The sequence below is a fragment of the Peromyscus eremicus genome, chromosome 5 (assembly GCF_949786415.1).
Source record: "Peromyscus eremicus chromosome 5, PerEre_H2_v1, whole genome shotgun sequence".
NCBI lineage: Eukaryota > Metazoa > Chordata > Mammalia > Rodentia > Cricetidae > Peromyscus > Peromyscus eremicus.
The window spans coordinates 74,663,872-74,685,173 of record NC_081420.1 but is presented as its reverse complement, the minus strand read 5'-3'; the positions used below and the strand labels follow the sequence as shown (position 1 = coordinate 74,685,173).

The 21,302-nt window shown below is 43.9% G+C and overlaps 1 protein-coding gene across 2 annotated transcripts; it reads right to left on the bottom strand.

The window, feature by feature from the left end:
- Positions 1 to 5,043: 5,043 nt before the first annotated feature.
- On the bottom strand, positions 5,044 to 21,183 carry LOC131911547 (lysozyme-like protein 1). 2 transcript variants are annotated; one of them, XM_059263720.1, is made up of 5 exons: positions 21,052 to 21,183; positions 19,352 to 19,515; positions 18,675 to 18,833; positions 6,015 to 6,093; positions 5,044 to 5,314 (listed from the first exon to the last, which is right to left on the bottom strand). In XM_059263720.1, exons 2-5 carry the CDS (start codon positions 19,488 to 19,490, stop codon positions 5,059 to 5,061), a joined length of 633 nt encoding a protein of 210 aa, XP_059119703.1. In that variant the 5' UTR covers positions 19,491 to 19,515; positions 21,052 to 21,183; the 3' UTR covers positions 5,044 to 5,058. The 2 variants fall into 2 exon arrangements, with proteins under 2 accessions (XP_059119703.1, XP_059119704.1); XM_059263721.1 differs by having other exon boundaries at positions 5,104 to 5,318.
- Positions 21,184 to 21,302: the final 119 nt, after the last annotated feature.

Sequence of the window (21,302 nt, the reverse complement as noted above, 5' to 3'; positions counted from 1 at the left end):
ATGTGCCTGAGCCCAAGTAAGTGGCCTGCTTGGCTTCCCCGAAGAGGTCAAAAGTGCAGCCTAGGAGCTCAGGATGGGAGCCTGGGCCTGCACTGGCCAGAGTGCGGGCAAAGCACCCCATGTCCCCTCTGATGTTTTCTTTCCACATCCTCTTTCCCCATCAGGCTCGCCCTGCAAAGATAAGGCTCTCTTCTAGCTCCCTCCTCCTTCCCCTGCTTTCCTGCCCTTTTATTCCAGACTGAGGCGGCCCTTTGTGAAGGAGTGTATGGGGTTTTTTTGCACAAATATTTAATCTTTTCCAATCTGCCCTTTTGAGCAGCCTGTCAGCTCCAAACTGTTCTGTTTGCTTTAGACGGTAACAGGATACTGTTTTGAGAGGCGATGCAGAAGTCGGATTACTTCTGAATCTGGCCTTTATTTTTGCATGAATGCTTTTCAAGGTAACTATAGATTTAGATTTTTCTTGCTCACCAAGAATTGTGCTGCCAGTGTGGATGTGGTCGGGAGCAGCCAGGAAAATCTGGCCGCAAGTTAGGTTGTTTTTTTTGTTTTTTGTTTTTTGTTTTTTTTTTTTAATTAATTTATTTTTTCCCTATAGCTTGGAAATCATAGTTGTAGAGAGGTTTTAAAATAAACCCAACCACAGTTTCATATGGCTTTCTTTTAGTCAGGATCTGCTCCTTTGCCTTTGGAGCGAGTCATTCATTATCTTATGCAAAATATGGTCTCTCCTGAGGAGTGTTTGCAGAGCCGGTGAGAAGTCACCTGCTAGAACCTAATGGAGAAGTGAAAGTGAATAGGTTGAGCTGCAGCAGCAACCACTGTTCAGGTCTGCATTGTGGTGTGTGCTTCTGCTATTGTGGCAATCCCCTTTTCCACACTATGTATGGCACTTATCACTCCCACTGTGCAAGAGAGATGCAGACACATGGTACCTTGTCTGTGCACACAGCTAGTCATGGAGTGACTCTGGTACTTTATTCAGAGCTCTTTGCTCTGTTTGGTAGTGGCTTTGATCTGTGTCCAGGCAGGAACGGGGAAACTGTGACTTGCCATTACAGTACCAACCAATGATAGATGACAGGTCCTAATTATTTGAGACTGTAATTAACGTCAGCTTCTAACCTCCTTCACTCCCCCCCCCCCCCCAGCAGCTCTAGATGCTCTCTAGAGCCATGGGATGACAGAGACCGTAAAAGTGCATTGAGGACTTTGGGTGAAGTTTGGAGCAGAATAAACAGTGAGAGGAGAAAGGGCATTTTGCAGAATTTGGCTTGGAGTCCAAGGTCTGAAAATGCTATTGGTTAGCTCAAAGTTAGAACTGCAGAGGAAAGAGGAAATGAACTATGGGGAATTGTGAGAACTCTCACGCTCTTCCATGTGAATATTTTGGAAAAACTTTCTGTGGCAGAACTCTTGTGGTATAGTAAGCAAAAAAGAGCAGTATACTTTACATGGAGTAGATAAAGGAGAAAAACAAAAAATGTAATTGTTGCTATTAAATGATGAAATTTCACTTTTGTAGTTTTGGAAAAACATTTTTTTTGTGCTTCATGATAAATAAAGATTTCTATTATAATCAGAGATTAACTAGTAAGGTGAGGAAAAGAAAGACCGGGACAATACCACAGCCTGGTGTACAGCCCATCGACAGTGAGGAGCCTATGTGGTCAGAAGTGTCCACTCTGTGACCGTGTATGGGTAGGGAGGGTCATTCTTTCTCTGCAACCCAATGGAACAGCTAGCTTCTGAGTCAGCCAGAGTCTTACCAGTGCGACAAAACACCAGGGACAAAAGAGGATGTCTTTTGGTTCAGGGTTTCGGGGTCATGAGTCATGATCTCTATGGTGAAGCAGAGCCTTGTGATGGAGAGATGCCGGCCAGGAAGCAGAAAGAGAGGAGGGGGTAGGGGCCACAGTGTCCCTTCAAAGGTATACCACCAATGGTATGCTTTTTCCATGAAGGCTCTACCTTCTAAAATATTTCTTAATTTCTTTGTGTGTGTGTGTTGCACACCTGGAATGTATGTGTAGGTAGATGTGACTATGCGCGTGTACAGAGATCAGGGAAGACATCAGATGTCCTCTCATTTTCTTCTTTATTTCCTGAGACAGGGTCTCTCACTGAACCTGGAGCTAAGCTGATGGCCAGCAAGCCCCAGAGATCCTGCGGTCTCTTCTCCTTTGGTGCTGAGTAACAAGCACATGCAACCACATCTGGCTTGTGTTAAAAGATGTGTGTTCTGGGGATTTGAACTCAGGTCCTTAAACTTGCACACAGAGTGTCCTTACTTGATGAGTTAGGCCCCAACTTCTGACCGTTTCTAACACTTTCCAATAGCACTATGAGCTGGGGACAAAACTTTCAACACATGACCCTTCAAGGAACATTCCAGATCTAAAGTTTACATAATAGCTTCTTTCCTTCTCTCCATTTGATCTCACAGAAGGATAAGCTTTGATAGATGTGTGTCACACTGTGAGGGTAGAGAGATGCTTCCCCAGTTTGCACGTGAGTAACCAGCAGAAAATGAAGCATGCTTTACCCAACACCAAGGTTATTGCGAGCAACATCTTGACAATGAGAGTGTTCTAAATACAAGAGTCCATTTGTACTCCTTCAGTTGTCCCAGGTGCTCAGCAGAACCAAACAGCACCAGAGTTGTGATAATCAGCTATTACGTGGTCATGACTGCAGAGGGGATTGCGACAAACCAAGGAAGTGAAAGATAAAATCCAGGCGTCAAGTTTACAGACTGGATAGGAATACCAGCCCTGGATAATACAAACTCAGAGGAAAGACCTCTGAGGGTCAGAGGAGAGGGAAGCTTCATGTGGGCTGGGCTGAGCTCTAGCGGCAGCCCAGTTTCCCAACCCAGGCAAGAACCAGTGTCAACCATATCTAGAGGGGGAACGGCAGGCTAGATGCAGGAGGTATCAAGGAAGATGGCAGACAGGACCAGAAAGTGTTAAGGGGCGCCAGGGAGCAAGCTGAGCTGTGAAGGGTGGAGATCCTGGGGGAGGGGTTTCTCAAGAACCAGTCCCCAAAGGAAAAAAAAAAAGTGTGCTCATAACACACCCCTAATATTAACCATCTGCTCCGTGCATCTGGTAGGCCTGCTGATACGGTGGTCGTGAGGAAAATAAAGAAGCAAGTCTGCTTCCGGGTGTCATGGAAACCGCACGCAGGGAAGGAATGAGGGTGGCTGCCTCACCACTCTTTTGTCAAATAAAGATAACCTAAGAATAGAAGTAATCATTTCCTCTTGCATTTCTGAGGCATTAATTATGGAAAATTATATTTTCAACCCAAATTAGTATTTATAGAAATACTGAATAAATAAAACATTTGGGGAGGAAAATAGTAAGATTGCATGCTTGGAAATTTTATGAGTTTTGAGATCAATCACGTAGCGCCAGCAAGCGTCCCATTATCTTGAACTTTGGGGATTGTTTTTTTCTTTCCCCTGGCCATTGATGGCTGGCGCCAGGTCTGTGCCAACCTCACTCATTAACTTGGTGCCACTGGTTTTAATGAAGGAGGAGGGTTCTGCTGAAAACGAGGCCTGCAGGACAGATGGATGACTGGGCAATTGCAGGGAAAATACATATTTATGGACTTCCATAGGCACAGGTTATTGATTTAGTGGACCTTAATGGATTCTACATTTTTTTTTCAGTTTTCCCCAAGTCATCCTACAGAACTATTTTTCAATTCTTAAATATGTTCCGAAAGCTTTTCTCCCATGGTTTATGACGCTTGTTAAGTTGTAACAATATTGGTGAATAATCTTTGACAAGCAGCTGTTATGATATTTCAAAGATTAAGTTAAGCTAGTAGGTATGAAGTGAGCAACAGTCAAGGCTGGGCAGGGGCAACAGGGGAACACTGAAGGGTTCTGTAGGTGTTAGGATGGCGTTCATCAGTCTGGGGGACTTTGTTCTAATGGAGGCTTACTGTTTTGTAACCGTTTCTCCAACAAACTTCAGTTTAGTAAGGTCTAGATCATACGGCACTCAACAAGAGGCTATAGCTTCCACCTCAGTTTTAGAGCAAAGCAGGTTGAATCAAAGCTTCAACCAACTCTGGCCCAGCGGGACAGAAAGATGTACAGGAAACTGGACATGAATCCCCTGGGCAGAGCCACCGTGCTGTGTGCGTCAGGAGAGGGGGCCATGGCCATCTCCAGCAGAGCCATCCTGGAAATATCTCCCTGGTTGATGTCCTCAGGCCACTGCAGCGTGGTATAGACTCCTTTCATGTGGTCCTCAGGTTCCAGGCCAAGCTAACCCATTCTGCACGTCTTGAGATGAAAACAATTTTGTCATTGTATAAAATGAGGATAAGATTGTGCTTAAAAGACAAGATTATACAGGAATGAGAAGCTAGGGGAAGGGAAGCCTGTGAGTTAATGCTTAGGGTAAGGGGGTGCAGGGTGAGAAGAGCCGGGGACTGGGTAACAGGTATTCACAATGCTGAGAGAGCATGGAAGCCAGCATGTACTTTGGTATGCTAATAGACACCACCGTTAGCCATTTGCCTGGAGTTTCTTTGGAATCTAGCACTTGCGGTTCTCAGCCTTCCTTAATGTTATGACCCTTTAATACAGTTCATCAAGTTGTGGTGACCCCCAACAGTAAAATGATTTCATTGTTACTTCATCAATAATTTTGCTACATATTTGATATGGGACGCCCAAAGGGATTGCAACCCACCAGTTCAAAACCGCTGCTCTAGATGTTTTTATTCTACTAGAGCTGCCATCAGGATTCCACCCAGGATGCGGGAGCGCCCTCTTCAGCAGCATCGATCTGAGGAAGTGCTGAGGGTCCCCTGACTAGAAAGAATGGCCACACACTCTCGGGGGATGTAGGGGTTGGCAAACTGGCTAGCAGCCTTCTTAAGGTTCCTTACCAAGTGCATCTTTTTTACCTTCAAAAGCCTCATTTTCGAATGAGCAGACATGTCAGGGCTACATAGTTAGGAACCTTTACAGCAAAGAAGAAAAGTTTATTCTCTTAAACATTCCAGAGATGATTTTCCCAAGTCTTAACAGCATCAAGTTATTGTGACATCATTGAACTCAAGCCAGGGGAAAGTGAAGACATACAAACGGAAATATTTATTTCCTTTAAACACAGCTTGGATTCCCTCTCCAGCTCTGAGAGGGGATACCGTGCGGAGAAGGGATACATACTCATTACAAATCTGGGCAGCCACGGCAGAGCATCCTCGCACCTGCTCCACATCAGGAGACCTCGCATCCTTTCTTCCACTCAGACAAGTCCTTCCCCTCGCAGTGTTTCTTCCAACCCTGCCTGAGGAGGGGATGGGCGTGGAGACAGCAGGAGGAGGCATGCCACCCCAAATGACCTTCCGTGTAACCTCCGGAGGGGTATTCAGTGGCTCACCTGTTTCAGACACCTAAAGCTTCCATCCCTCCTCCGTCTCACTAAAGCCTTTCTCTGTCTCTCCTCCCTCACCCCATTTCCTCCTAGTCACTGTTTGCCTCACCAACAAGCAAAGTGCTTTTGTAAGGCTGGATCATGGAGAGCCCCAGCTCTGAGCTACCAAATGGGTACCCCGATTAGCAGGATTCATTAGAAATACAGCCATCGAGATGAAGGGAGCTTGCTCGGACGTGATCCTGCTGGTTGTCATTTACGGACTTGGGCATCTCCTCCTCACTCTGTTTATTAATTACCTTTCTCCACCAGATATTGCTGCAGCCTCTAAATCTCACACAAATTTAGAGCAAAGTCAAGCTCCCTGCCCCTGGTGTGGTGATAGATAGACCCCTTTCCTTCACATGACATCAAGACTTTTCCCATACTCGCCCCTTGTGCTGTGTTGCGCTGGACTCTCACTTTCGTGGGGGTGAGTGTAAACTGCTCATATTCCCTTGTCTGGACTACTCTGCAGATACCGATTTTCCATGTCCACCCTAGCCACTGTGGACAGACACACGGTAGGTCCCACGCGGGTCAGCTTGAGTCTCCCACGGAAACACTCACCAATAGTTCATCCCTTGTGTCTCTTTAACAATTTTCTTGGCACAGAGAATGGCATCTGTGAGGTCATCAGTGATCAAGGCTGCAAAGAAAGATGTGAGGGTTAGCTGGGGCTTTTGCTCTCTCAGGGGTCCTTATACCAGAACTTCTGTGCTCTTCTGGAAGGGGCTCAGAAGAGTTGTGATTTTCCCTACAGAGAAACATGAATTTCTTTACCAATATAATACAGCTTTCGTTTTCAAGACCATCCTGACCTTGGGCTACCTGAGAATAATACAGTTCTGAAAAGTTTGGAGAACTGCATTTAAAAGATAGTGGGAAGCATAAAAATCACTTTAAAAGATATTTATGGTGTGTGTGTGTGTGTGTGTGTGTGTGTGTGTGTGTGTATACACTAGTATCTGCAGAAGCCAGAACGAGGTGTCAGATCCTTTGGAGTTGGAGCTATAGGTAGTTGTGAGCTGCCTGATTTGGAGCATCAGGAGCTCTTAACTATGAAGCCATTTTTACTGTCCTGTAGAAATACACACGTAAGGCAGAGCAGTATTTTTTTTCCTGTACTCAGATCACTTTGACATCTATGTCATCTCTATCAGTAAAGGTTAAACCATCTATTGTCATTTTCCAGTTTATACATTAAAAGAATTATCCAAGGTGTTTTTCACGTGAAAAAAATATAGAGTTGTGAGCTAGCTGCCCCACTCTTTATTTGTCAGTCAAAGTCTCTGGGTGCAAGTGTGATCCTTGATTGTCAGTGGTTTTTTCCTGCTTGCCTGGAAGTGGTTTCCAAACCTCCTTGACATAAACATGACAGAAAAAGTCAAACAAATATGAAAAGTCTGACATCACTCCTCCAGCAAGATGGGTTCTCTAGGTGAAGACCTGAGGACGGAGTGGTGGTTTCTAGAGTCTGGGAGTTGGGGAAGCAAGGAGGTATTTGGTCTCAGTACCAACTTGCAGATATAGATGCAAGGGTTCTTCTGGAGGTCCAGGGCACAGCATAATGATTATGTAGTTATTACTGTATCACACACACCATATACCACACATTATACACACCCACATACCACCTCCCCCCCACCACACACACACACACACACACACAAAATCCAACACATATACCACATACACATACATACCAGACACACACTATGCACACACATATAACACACAGATGCTATACAAATACCATACCACATATACAACACATACCTCATACACATGCCTCACATATAATACACACTCTCTCCACATCATATATCACCCCATTCCACATACCTCCACCACATATACACCACACACACACACACACACACCATACCCACACACGTATACATGCCACACACAAACATCATACATGCACCACTCCCCCATATACTGCATACATATTACACACATAACACACACACACACACACACACACACACACAAATACCCAGTAACTATGGATGTCCCACTAGCTGAGTATAGAAATCACTTTACAATACATATGGATCTGAAACCATCACATTGTATACACACTTTACATAGGGTTTTTGTGAATTATACTTAAATAAAGCTGGAAAAGATAATATACAGTAAACTTAATTAACGTTAAATGCATCTAAAGCCTTAGCCTCTCTGTTGTCTAGCTCGATTTCAAGTGCATTGCCATCTGGTGGATCTCCCATCACGTGGTACAGAAGGTCCCACCTCTACACAGTCTATTGGACAGTTTTTGAGAGACGACTATGAACTCGCTGGTGTCTTAATGAGAATTAGCACTAAGATGTGATTGTCAATGCTTTGAAACTGAGGTGTTTATCCTCTAACATTTTACAACAGAAATGCATTTATTCTGTCAGGAAAAAAAACAAAACAAAACAACAACCAGAAAGAAGAAACATTGGCTTGAAATGTCATGTTTCAATAAAATATCATAATAGGGAATTGTTTGTAAATTTGCTAGAAGTGAAATTTTTCCTTCAGTGTGCTGGTTTACTCTTAATTGTATTACTTTTCTTAGAAGATTAAGGTTGTGACATTTCCTGTAGGCAAATTTATTCAAAATGAGGTTTATTTTTATTTTTATTTAAAACAAACCACTATTTCACAAGAAAAAAAAAAGAACCACAACAGAAAGAAAACCAGAGACAGGATTGAGGTGAGGCAGGAGCAGCTAAGGCAGTGGATACAAACTCTCACATTTAGTTTAGGGTCATCAGGAGCAACAGAGCTATGGCAGCTTGTACGTCTTGTTTCTGGAGACACACATATCTATAAGAGCTATTCATTACCACCAGATAATACAACTTTTACTGTGTTGGCATACAGTAAATATCTTCATGAAAACCCCCATCCATCCTCAGAACATTCATTTTAGTGGATACCATAATTGTTCCTATAAACTGAGGCCCCATGACCAGTAAATGGGTCTATGTTTGGAAGAGGCTGGGGAGGGATCCTAGAGCAAGTGACATTGGTGTTGTCTCAAGGGGTGGGGAGGGAGCATTACATACTGTGAGGAGGAAGCTGCCGTGTTCCATTGTTCTGTGACAGGAGTCTATCCCATGCATATGTGCCAGGGCAAGATTCAGTCTTGGGAAAACAGTTTGAACCCTGAATAGGATTCATTCACTCACAGCAGGGCTGTGGAACGTCATTCTCTATGCTGTGAATATGTGTTTCTCTGATTGGTTGATAAATAAAACACGGACTGGCCAGTAGCCAGGCAGAAAGTATAGGTGGGATAAGCAGATGAGGAGAATTCTGGGAAGAGGAAGGCTGAGTCAGGAGTCGCCAGCCAGACACAGAAGAAGCAAGATGACAAGGCAGAACTGAGAAAAGGTACCAAGCCATGTGGCTAAACAAAAATAAGAATTATGGATTAATTTAAGTGTAAGAACTAGTCAGTAATAAGCCTGAGCTAATGGCCATACAGTTTGTAAATAATATCAAGCCTCTGTGTGATTATTTTATAAAAGGTTATGGGACTGTGGGTGAGAGATTTGTCCCGACCCCAGCCGGCCAGGACACAGAAAAACTTCCAGCTACACAGCAGAATCAGGTGGTGTGGGTTAGAGAAGAGGACACCATGAGGGAAGCTGTTTGTCAGACTTGTTAGGTTGTTTCAAAAGTACTACTCAGAGCTGAGTGGTGGTGGTGCATGACTGTAACTCTAGCTCTTGGAATTTAGAGGCAAGAAGGTTATGAGTTCATGACCAGCCTCAGCTATATAGTAAGTTGGAGCCCAGCCTGGATGACAGGAAACCAAGACAATAATAAGGAAAAAGTCTCTTGAAAATGACTGGATTAACTTAGTGCTTAGGAAGCCTGGGGCCGAGAGGGAACCAGATGCAGAGTTGAGACATTGAAACAGTGAAATCACCACAGAGGGGCAGCAGAGGGGCAGAAATCGGGGAGGTAGCAGGCTTTTTAGAAGGATTCATGCCAATAATTGTTTCTGCCCAATTTACCTTAAATAGACAATTTTGTCTAGTCAAACAAGAATAGGACCAGTTCCTCAGAAACAATATACAGTGGAATAGTTTACTCTACACTCAACAACAGAAACCAGCAGCAATTGGTACCCAGAGCAGTTCTTGCTTCCAGTTAGTGCATGTCAGAGTCCCTATGCCCCCCCCCCGAATAATTACAATCTCCATGGTCCTGCTTTACATCTCTTTTTCTTCTTTACTTTACTCTGAAGTAACGAAGGCCAACTCAGATGCCCAGCTGATGAGGAATAAGATTGATGTACATGGACTACGTTATATGGAGATATCAGCAATCACGTTTTCTGTAACCATCTCTCATTAGCAAAGCCTGTGTTTTAGAAGAAGATTGCCATTATATGAGGAAATTCGTAAACGGTGTGTGTGTGTGTGTGTGTGTGTGTGTGTGTGTGTGTGTTTATGTATGCATGCATATACGTGTGTGTGTTTAATTTATATATGTATTTACCTAGTCCATCTTCTGGTGCCCTAGCAAAATATCTGGGACTAGATAATTTATAAGTAAGAGAATTTTGTTTAGTGCATGTTGCTGGGAGATCCGCTGGTGAAGGCATGTGCCAGAGGGCGTTACTGGAAGACAGGAAGCGTGTTCATTCTAGCCTCCCTCCCCATCCTATAAAGTCACTAATGTCAAAATAGGGTCCCCATCCTTCCTCTGTCATCTAACCCGAACTGTTTTCCCAACTCCCCATTTCAAAATATCAGTCACGGGAATTTGGTATTATTTCTAACACGTAAACTTTGGGGAACACATTTAAACCACAGCAAATACATCAAAATAAATTCTGAGTAGTTTGAAGAAGGGAAGAAAGGGTTTTAGGAATACAGTTTTGAAATCAAAGAGACTGTATAATTTCTGAAGTGGCATGAAGTCTGTACTGTACATAGATGTAAGGTCATATACTGTAGACTGAATCTTAAAAAGTCTTATTAATAAGAACAAACCTGGAGCCAGGTATTGGGGTGAATGCTGGAAGATCAGAGAAGCAGAACAAGCCACAGCCACCTCACCGCACCAATTCCTCAGCTGATCCTGTTTCCTCAAACTGGAAGCCTCTGTGTCCTCATCTAGAATGAATCTCAGCTGAACTGCTGCTAAAAGCCTAAAAACTTAACCAGCTAAAAGCTTCTAGTTTCTGGTCTTCATGCCTTAAATACCTTTCTGCTTTTTTCCCTCACTTCACAGAGATCCATGCCTCCAGAAGGCTAGGATTAAAGGTGTGGGTGCCACCATTTTCTAGCCTCTGTATCTAGTGGCTGTTCTGTTCTATGACCCCAGATAAGTTTATTAGGGTACACAATATTTTGGGGAACACAATACTACCACAATATACCTCGTGAAGGTACCTAATGCCAACTCATTTCTAGGGTTTCCTAACAAATTCCTACTTCTATACAGCACGGGACAGAAGGACATTGTTTCCAATTACAGTCTTTCTGGCCCAAGGCTGAGGTCCATCAGTTACTGAAGACTGGTTAGGGTATAAAGCCAACATCCTATTTTCTATTTTAAGGCTGTTTCTAAAAATTCCATCCTAGGGATGGAGCCCAGGGTCCTGTGTATGAGAAGCAAGCACTCGATCACTGGACCACAACCCAGCCCTCCATCTCTAGCTGAAGCAGAAACATATGAACGTTATTTAGTGTTAACCATCAACCACTGACACTTTCGCTCCCTACATGAGGATCATCCTGCATTTCCCGAGACTTCCTTAACTGGAATTAAATTGGAACAGTATTAACTAAATAATATACATATCGAGTCAAGCATATCTATGATGGCGAGAAGAATTTTTCTTCCTGCTGTCAACAACTGGACAAGTAGGACAAAATACATGAAAAGCTTATTTTCAGACGTTGGACACCTGATGGTACCATGCTGTCCTTTAAGAGAGGAAACAGAGGCACAGAGCCTGTGATTGCTGTGACTTTTCGCTCAGAGAAGAATAGATAGGTGAAAATTGAGATAGGTCAGAAGCTCTGGAGCAGGAATTTGTGGAGACTATCTGAAAGGCAGGCAGAGTACATCTGAAATAATCCGGATGAGCCAAGTGCCTGACTCCCTGGGCCAGGCAGGAAGAAATGCTCTGGAGCTGGACAACTGCAGGGTTCTACAGGTTGGGGGACTTACCCTATTTTTCAATACTCAGGATGAAGAGACCTCACTGAACCTCTAGGGCAAACCCTTGCGGGAGGGGGCGGGGGGGGGGGCCGGGAACAACCCTTTCATAGGGGTTGCATATCAGACATCCTGCATGTCAGATATTTACACACTACAATTCATAACAGTGGCAAAATTACAGTTATGAAGTAGCAATGATAATGATTTTATGGTTGGGGATCACCACCACATGAGGAGCTGTATTAAAGGGTCACAGCATTAGGAAGGTTGAGGACCATTGCTCTAGGGCATTCCAAAAATGCCAGGAGAAACCTACTTTGATAGAGGATGAGCTAGCCATACCATAAACTAGTCTAGAACTCTGTCGTGGTATTTAAAGATGAATTCAGCTGCTTGTCAAAGTCCAACACTCCTTCCTTATGCAAACAACAAGCCAGACACCCACAAGGCTACTTAAGCACACTAACTAGTAGCCAAGAAAACTATTACATAGAAAAGAGGTGCTGATACATAACCCATAATAAGAACCAAATGGTCAATGCAAACAGAAAAATATGATGTAAGATGGAGTATGAAATAATTTCCTACCACTAGGTGGAAAGAAGATATTAGACTCGAGTTTGATAGATTAGACACTTCAGGGAAAAAGATCAGAGATTTTGATGACAGAATTTGAAGAATTAATGGAAAATACTGAAAAATATAACACATAAAAGGAGGAACTCATTGAGTGATGAGAGAACATTGAGCATGTTCAAGTCGGAATCTAGAAGGAGAAGCATGCCGAAGAAGGATCAAAATTTTTCCTTCCCATATAAGATTTCATGTATATATAGAAATACATATTATTTATACACATATTTTCATATTTGAGGCACTTTGTTCCTGTACGTATACTATGCAGAAATTTATTTATTTCTTATTTATACATAAACTCTTTCAAGAATGAAAATGAAATAGAGTCACTCTCAGACAAAGAAAGCTGGGCATGCTTGTTAGGAGGCTCTACCACAAAAACAGAAACAGTTGAAGGTAATTTTTTAGGCTACATGAGAACGAACATTCCTTAACTGCCTGCCCAAAGGACTCCACCCAAGGAATGAAGAGTTGAGAGCTGAGGATGGAGTATATGTGACATGCAGTGAAAACTATCTCTGTTATAAAGTGGTCTGCCAGGTAACTATTTCAAGTGAAAACAATAAATTAATACAATAAAATTTAACAATAAAATAAAATTCCTAGTGAGGTGCACCACATGCCGAAGTGAAATACACGGGCACACAGTCCTGAGATAGAATGCAATGAAGCAAGGATCCCATTTAAGCCACAGATAACACACCTGCATGCCTATGCTGGCCAAAAGGTGACATTGTGGGGTCTTCCGTCACTTCCTATCTTATTTTTTGAGACATAGTTTCTCACTCAAACTATGGCTCACTAATTGGCTAGAGTGGTGGCCATGCAGGGCCCCATGATCCTCTTCTCTTCCCCCCGCCCCCATCACCAGGATTATACCCACTGAACCAGGTTTTTTATGTTGGTTGTGGGGATCCAAACTCAGATGTTCATATTTGCATAACAAGCATTTTGCCAACTATTTCCATCTCCCCCCCCCTTGTTTTTAAATAAAGTTTTATTGGAAAACAGCCAAGCCTAGTCATTTACATATTTTTGTGGCTGTTTTCACACTACATTATGGTTTAGTAACTGCAACAGAAAACATATGGCCAGCAAAGCCTAAATAAAATATTTACTATGTGTCCTTTCAGGAAAGCAATTGCTGACCTTGATTGAATCATTTAATACAAATATGTGATTGACAGAATGGATGCAAATACTAACTATGTTCTGCCTATAAAAACTCACCTTTAGTGCCCAGACATAGATGAGTTAAAAGCAAAATAGAAGGAAATTGACAGTGTAGATGCTTCCCAGAAGAAGCTGCAGTTACAATCACACTACTATACCGTGTCTGTGTGAGAGATGGTACCCTGGTTGGGGGGGGGGGTAGGACTCTAGTGAAAGCAGGGCTAACCCACTGAGAAGAACCACCATCATCAATATGCACGCATCTGATAACAGAGCTTCAGAAACTCATCTGTTAGAAAGAAGAAACAAAACTACAAGATCCACTAATTTAAGAATGTCTTTCTCACTCTTCACAGAACTAAGACAAGAGAATACATAAGAGACATTTTCTGAACATTCAGCTATAACTACAGAGCACCCAAGCTTTCTTCAAATACTTGTTTGCTGTGGAGACAAACTATGAGCTGGAGAGCAAAGATCAGTTTTTCAGTCTGGAAGCCATATAGATTAGCCTCCCTGGGCCATGCCCAGTATTCCCTTGGCCTTTCTCCTCCACTGAGTTCCTAGTTACTGGATTTGTGTCCTTTGTTTTCCTGATTTGTGTCTTTCTTTTTCTTGCTTTAATTTATCCTCTTGTGAAAAATCTCCCCCTAATGGTGCTATGAGAAAATTATATGGCAACTGTGCTAGAACCTTCCTCCATACCTGTCTTCACTGTGCTCTGTGCACTGGGAAGCAAATCTGCAGAGAAGCCACCAATGGATTTCCATGTCCTCTGACTTCTGGAGGCTTAAGTCAGAGTGAACACCAGTAAGGAAGGGAGCGAGGAGGACAATGAGTCTGGGATTATTTCCTTCCAGATTTTTCTCCATGTCACTTGACATAGCTGTGTCCCCAAAGAGAGGTCATGTCTCCTCCTCATAGTCTTCAGTGAGAAACTGATCACAGCCCTGTTTTCATTCTGCTTTGGGTCAGGTGATGGCAATGCCTACTGCTCCCAGTCGTCTGCTTTACCATCCTCACTGTTTCCCAAAAGAAAGGTCATTCATTCATTAATAGATCTGTTAAAATTTTCCTGGATTGCTGGAAGGTGCTATGTATGCTTCTGGAGGAGAAGAGTAATCTAAAGCTCATCCTTCAAGCTTCAATAATGACCAGCCTAACAAGGTATGTCCATTGGTAAAATGATGGCATGCATGTTGTGGGAGTAACCAACCATTTTCTGATGGGATCTAAGGCCTGCTCCATAGATGGAACCCATTCCTGGCACTGTTGGCATGACTGAGAATCTATGGCTAGATATCTCATAGGCCCTAGAGAGAACCCAATACTATTACTGTGCTAAATGGACATAGTATGAAAATGTTTCCTATTAGCTTGTTCCTATGCTCATAGATGAGAGCTTCACTCAGCCCTCATTACAGAAGCTTCCTTTTGCAGCAGATGACAATTAATATCGAGACCCTCAACTGGTAAACTTGAAGAGATGAGAAACTATAGTACTCAGTCCTCAATGGGATATCCATGTCACACCCCTCCCTGCAAGTCTTAGAATCTTCACAGAACAGGGATCAGAAAGTCTTTAAGAGCCAGAGGTGATGGATAACTTAAAGGGGACACTTGTCCAGACACAGCAAGTCACATACATATGAACTACTTATAGACAACATGCGTAACGCTGTACAAACTAGAATTAGAAAAAAAAAATCCCATCATGGAAAGGGGGAGGTGGAAATGAAACATCACCAGGAGCTAAGGAATTCCTGGCATTTGACATCTGTTGGAAGAGTCTGTTTTCTTTAATGATGTGACTCCTGGCAGGTCAATCACACTCTAGACCCCACTTCTAAGACTAGTTGGGCAACAAAGACTGGACTCGGTTGAGGAAAAAAAGAGAGAAGTTGGGGGAAGAACAAGCTCAAAGTTGAGGGTGTTTGGAGGGGAAGACGGAGAGGGTGGATCTGGAGGAGTTGGGGTAAGATAGGATATGATCAAAATAAGCTATGATATTCTCAAAGAACTAACAAAAACATTACATTTTCCCCTTAATTTTCAACTTTGAGTTTTCTGGGAAGTCAGAACACCAAGTGATATAAAAGGTGAAGTTTTTACTTTTTAGCAACTTGTCTAAAAATGTTCTCATGATATATTCAAAATGTATTGACAATTTGACTAATAAAGGAATATCTATTGGAAATTATTCTTCTTCAGAATTTTGGACACACAGTTCCTCTTTCTTCCGATACCAATGTTGCAGTTGAGAAATTTTATGTTGCTCACTCCTTGGTTAATCTTTTGTACGGACCACATACATTCATTTTCCTAGTGGAGTTTTGGAAGGATGTGCCTGAGTGTGAGCCTCCATTATGTGAGTCACACGGGAGGTCTTACGTGCTGGAGTCCTGTTCTTTAGTTTGGGGTTTGTTGGTGCTGTGGGTGGAAACTTGAATTTCAGGAAAGGGCTCTGCATCTCTCCCTCTCTTCTGTCAGGTACCATATCCTTGTAGTTCGCAATACCGTTCATTTTCTTGTCCATGCTTCTGTTCTCTGTCTTTCTCCTGTGCTGCTATTAGAGATTTCCTCACCATGTTTTCCTTCTCTAATCCTTCAAGCTTTCCTTTCTGCCATAAGTTGCTAAATCACAAGAACTCTTTGTTTTGTTCTCCTTTTTCCTAAAACGTGCCTTGTTCTAGCTTTATCAGTGACTCCCAGTGAACACAATGGCAGTCCAGTAGGGGTGAGGTGTATTTGTTTTCTATTTCTGCCCCCAAAATGACCACAAACATCATGGCATTGACAGCACAAGCTGTTCTTATAGTTGTGTGAAAGGGCAACATGGGATCGGTTGGGTTAAAATCATACGTTTGTTCTGGTAACATTCAGTCCCGCTGACTGTAGGGCTGAGGTAGATGTTTGATTGTTTGATATAAGATGGGAGCCACCCCTAGCTCCTGCAGGCCGCCCTTTGCTTTGCTCATGCCTCTCTCACTGCTCTCCAAGCCAGCAACGTTGTTTGAGTGTCTGATCTTCATCTCTCTTTCAGTATTTGCCCCCCTGTGACCTCAGATGGGGATGACTCTACCTCCAAGGACTCACGTGCTTAGACTGGGTCCGGGTCCGATCATTCTGCCCAGCATGACCTCTCTTGCTCAAACTCAGCACTCGTAGTCACAATTTTGAAGCCTCTTTTGCTCATTGGTTTAAGGGATGGGATGGTGTACTAGATGCTTTCCTTGTTGTTATGAGGAAAAGTAAACAAAGGGAAAGGGATAAAGGGTTTTGAGGGGAAGCAGTCCATCATGGCGGGAAAGGCATGGATGGCAGTGGGAACATGGGGCAGATGGTCCCCATTGTGTCCCCAGTACAAAAGCAGAGACAGATGAATGCAGCTGCTCACCCCCTTCTCCTTTCACCTCCACTTTTTTCCTTTTTTTTCTTTTTTTTTTGTTTCATTTATTTATTTATTTGGTTGGTTGGTTGATTGGTTGGTTTTTGTTTGTTTGTTTTTGTTTTTGTTTTTGTTTTTTGCGACACAGTCTATTTAGCTCTGGCTATCCGGGAACTCACTATATACACCAGGCTGGCCTTGAACTCACAGAGATCCACCTGCCTCCTGAGTGCTGGGATTAAAGAAGTGCACCAGTAGGCCTGGTTCCTTTTACTCTTTTTATTCCATCCATGGAAGGGTGCTGCCTACATTTAGGGCATGTCTTCCTTCCTCAGGTAAACTCGGCAAACATCCTTACAGACACGCCCAGAGATGTGTCTCATCAGTGCTCCAGCTGTTTCTTTTCTATACAGAGACAGGGTTTCTCTGTGTAGCTTTGGCGCCTTTCTTGGAACTCACTCTGTAGCCCAGGCTGGCCTGGCATGTGCCACCACTGCCTGGCTCTCTAGCTGTTTCTTAAAGCAATCAAGTTAATGATGAAGCAAAGATCAATTAAACAGTTTATTTTCTGCTCCCAAAGAATTTGGCCCAGAGTATTTTCTGACTGACTTCAACCCTGTCCTGCATTCTTTCCGTTCATGTCTTTAATAAGTGGATATTTATTGAGCACCAACAGTGGCCAGATAATGTTTTAGGTACTGGGGACACATCAGTGAATGAACTAGGGAGAAGAACACAGCCATCTTCCCCCACCTTTCCCGCCTGCTCCATAGCTCTGCTTCCTCTTCTCCAGCCCCTCCCCCGTGAGCGCCACTGATGACTTGCCTCTCTTAACAGTGATGCTTAGGTGGCCTCCTTTTTGACCTGCTTCATGCCCTTCTTGCAAATCAGTCCTTTGTAATCAGTGCTGCACTGACTGACCGTGACTGTCCCCCACTGCAGGCAGAAATCAAGGCCAGCTTCTTAGCCTGGCTGCCACCAACGCCTCAACCAGAAGTTTCCAGCCTTTCCTATGATTCTTAGGTATTCTTTCCTTCCCCATAGGAAGACTGGCTCAGTACTCCCCTGCCCTTAAACCTTACTACATCCAGTTCTTTATTTTTGCTGTTTGCTTTACCTAGAATGACTCTTCTTGATTCTCAGGTCCTGTATGTCTTCCATGTCCTCAGTCAGAGTTTTCCATGAACCTTTTTTTTTCCCTACTTTTGGTGGAACTGGGGATTGGCCTTAGGGTCTCCAACATGCCAGACAAACACTATATGCCACTGAGCTAGATTCCCAGGCCTGGAGTTTCTTAAACTATCGTGTTCTCCTGGAGCCCACGTCAGTCGATGCCCTCATGGCCAGCCATCGAGTTAGCTTTTGTGCTGCACATCCTCTCTTGTTCACTGGGTAAGGCTTGGTGAAGCAGAACTCATGCCTACTGTGTTTACTGCTCCCAATCCTGGTCACACATGTGTCCCTTGAGTAACAGAAGCAAAGAGCAGGAAGTGAATCCTGGTTTAATTTCTACTCTAAGAAATGGAAACCAAGCCCATTTGTCTTAATCCACACAAAGAAGTACAGAGTTCCATGCCGGAAGAACATCAGTTCTGGTATGCGCTTGGCAAGGGATGCTTCCCATTCCTGTTGAAAACTAAAATGTTTCAATCCACGAAAAGACATAGGTCACTGGTTCAACCCTGTTTTCATGGAGGGCTTACTAAAAACCACCCTAGGAGGAATAAGACATTTGTTCACATGCTACTGAGTCATCTGCCGGCCCAGGAGCAGACTTCCTTGTGTACATAAACTCTACATCTGCTTTAAAGCATTTAAAGATGAAGAATTGGGATAACCAGAAACAGTACCTGAGCAGGCAACGTGGCAGTGATTCTTCTGTCGTATTCTATCACTTCTGCACCACGTAAAACTGTTTATCTGAAAAATGCCATAGTCAACGGTTCCATCATCCAGGAGAGTCTGGACTGAGGTGTTGTAACGGCTCTCATAGTATGCCATGCAGATCCCTATATGGGGAGAGAAAGACCTAAGGGGACCACAGTCTTTTATCTCAGCCTGTTCCATTGAGGTGAACTTCTTTATACATGCTCCCCACTGGCCTCCTCCCAGCAGACCTTTGGGCAGGATGCACACACAAGTGAGAAATAACAGCAGGACATGGGAGTGTGTACAGGAGCAGGAGTGCCAACCAGAACCTGCACAGCAGCCGGCAGCTGAGCCTTACAAGGGGAAGCCTAGCCTTCTCCACACACTGGGATGGTGGCATCACTGTTCTTTTCCCTCCCTGTGGTCATGAACACCGGACTCCAGCCATGAGAAACCAAGAACCAGGGGAGAAGGAGAGAAGGGTGAGGGTGAGCAGTGTGGGAGAACACGTGAAGAGCTAGCAGCCATCTCCGATGGGAGGAGAGCTTGGCCAGGCTGGAGGCCACCAGCTGGAAACATGGAGTGGATCTGCTATACCTCCTAGCAGACACCCACACTCAAAATTAGAACGAGATGGGAGGCAGGGGAGGAGTCTCACAGTTTCCAAGGCTAAATCCCCCGTAATTGTCCAGGCCAGCCTTCACAAATATTTTTGCCAGTTTACATCGAGTGTAGAGTTTGGATTCTGCAACTATGCTGAGGCTGATAATCAGGGCCAAGACACCGGCAGTCTTCATCCCCAAGGCCCGTTGGAAGCAGAGCCTGCCAAAAGATTGGGAGAGTGATCAGACAACCTTGATTCATACTAAGAGCACCAGTCATCAGCATTTCAGAACATAGTAACACCACTTTAGTTCTTCCTGGTTGTGGGCACCCCCACCTGATTCCGTCCTGCCCATTTTCAGCCATTCTGAACCTCTATCAGGGGGGGAAAAGGAGAAAATAACTCAGACACAAAACACAGGGCAAGAATAAGATGGGAGGCCCTCACTGCTGTGTCCTTAGAATCAAAGAGAAATGTACCTTCCCTCACTGACATCCAGGTGGAAATCATGGCCTTTCCACATTTCACCTTAACTCTCAGTATAGACGGGCAAAGAAGAAAACATGGAGGTAGGCATTCCCCACATATGCACTCAGAGATGAGACAGACAAGTGCCTGTGGGGACATCGGACTTCTGGGTTGATGAAGGGTCTCTCTCTCTGCCATTCTATTTTGATGCTTTTCCAGAAGGAGAGGTCTTGCTTCAAACATACCAGTCTCTCATCTGACACTACAAAAGGATGGGGTGATTTTTTGAGGGGTTGCCCTCACTGCCACCCTAGTGGAGGTCCCCACATGTTTGGCTTCTAGTGAATTAGTATAGAGAGAGGACAATGGGTAACATGAGTGGGACGTGTTGGGGTGAGGAACAGGGGCAACAAGGGAACCTGGAGATGAGTTATTTAAAGGGGTGCAAAAGCGAGAGTTGCCTTTCTTGCTGATGACCGGCTTCCAACAAGATCTTTTCCCATCCAAATAACTCCTTCTTCAAGCAGCACAACTTTGTTGGAATGAGGCTGGTGTGGTGTTTCTGATAACTACTCGGGACACTAACTCAAGATTTGTACAGGTTTTTTTGGTTTATGTGTTTGTTTTTTGTCCATTATTGTTGTTTTCTGTAACTGCCTAGAATCTTCCAAAGGTGCTAGTCATTCCCATGGAGATAGATTCCCCATTGGGAAGTTTGAAAACACGGCTCAGTGTGCAAGCATGGACTAGCAGAGAACCACAGTGGGGCTTCCAGTTTCTAAGCAGTGGGGTACCTGGATGCTGGTGAAGAACAAAGCTCAGAAAAATCAGACCTATTTTCCAAGTAAGGTTTTATTGGAACCTGGGTCTGCCTAGATGGTGATATATTGTGCTTGGCTGTTTTCACAGTGCAGTGTCAGGCCCCAGGAACCATGTCAGACCGTAGAGGCCACCAGACCTACAATACTGTCTCTTTATGGAAAGTGTGTTGGCTTGTGGCTTTACTCTGGGGACAGAGAAGCAGGCAAATGATGTGTAAGATCCAGAGCCTACATGTTAATTAAGTTTTCGTCCATTGCATCAGAATCTGCTCTGAAACAGATCAAGACAATAGCCAGAGCAGTGGCAGCCCCAAGCATACTGTTTGAAACCTCTGAAGCCAAGGCTTGCATTTGCTGGGTTGCTCAGATAACTGTGGTTCCACTCTTACTGAGAAGGCAGACTCCCAATGCCATCTGTAGACTGGTTTCCTGGGTGATGGGTGGAAGGAATCTGGTTCTACTTACTCAGTCAGTGAGCCGAAGTTCCCAGGATTTTCCCAAATCCCCTGAAGCCATTTCTGATTCTCACAAGGCGCGAGTGATCCTTCACTAACTCAAGGGCCTTTTCCTAGAGCTTTGGCAAAGGAAGGATTCTTATCTCCTTTGTTTCCAGCTGCCTGGAGGTTCTAGAACCCCGAAGTTCTCAACAGTCTTGTTCTGCATCTTACCTGCCCTCTTTTTATTCTTCCTAGTCAACAGCCTGGTCCATTAGCTCA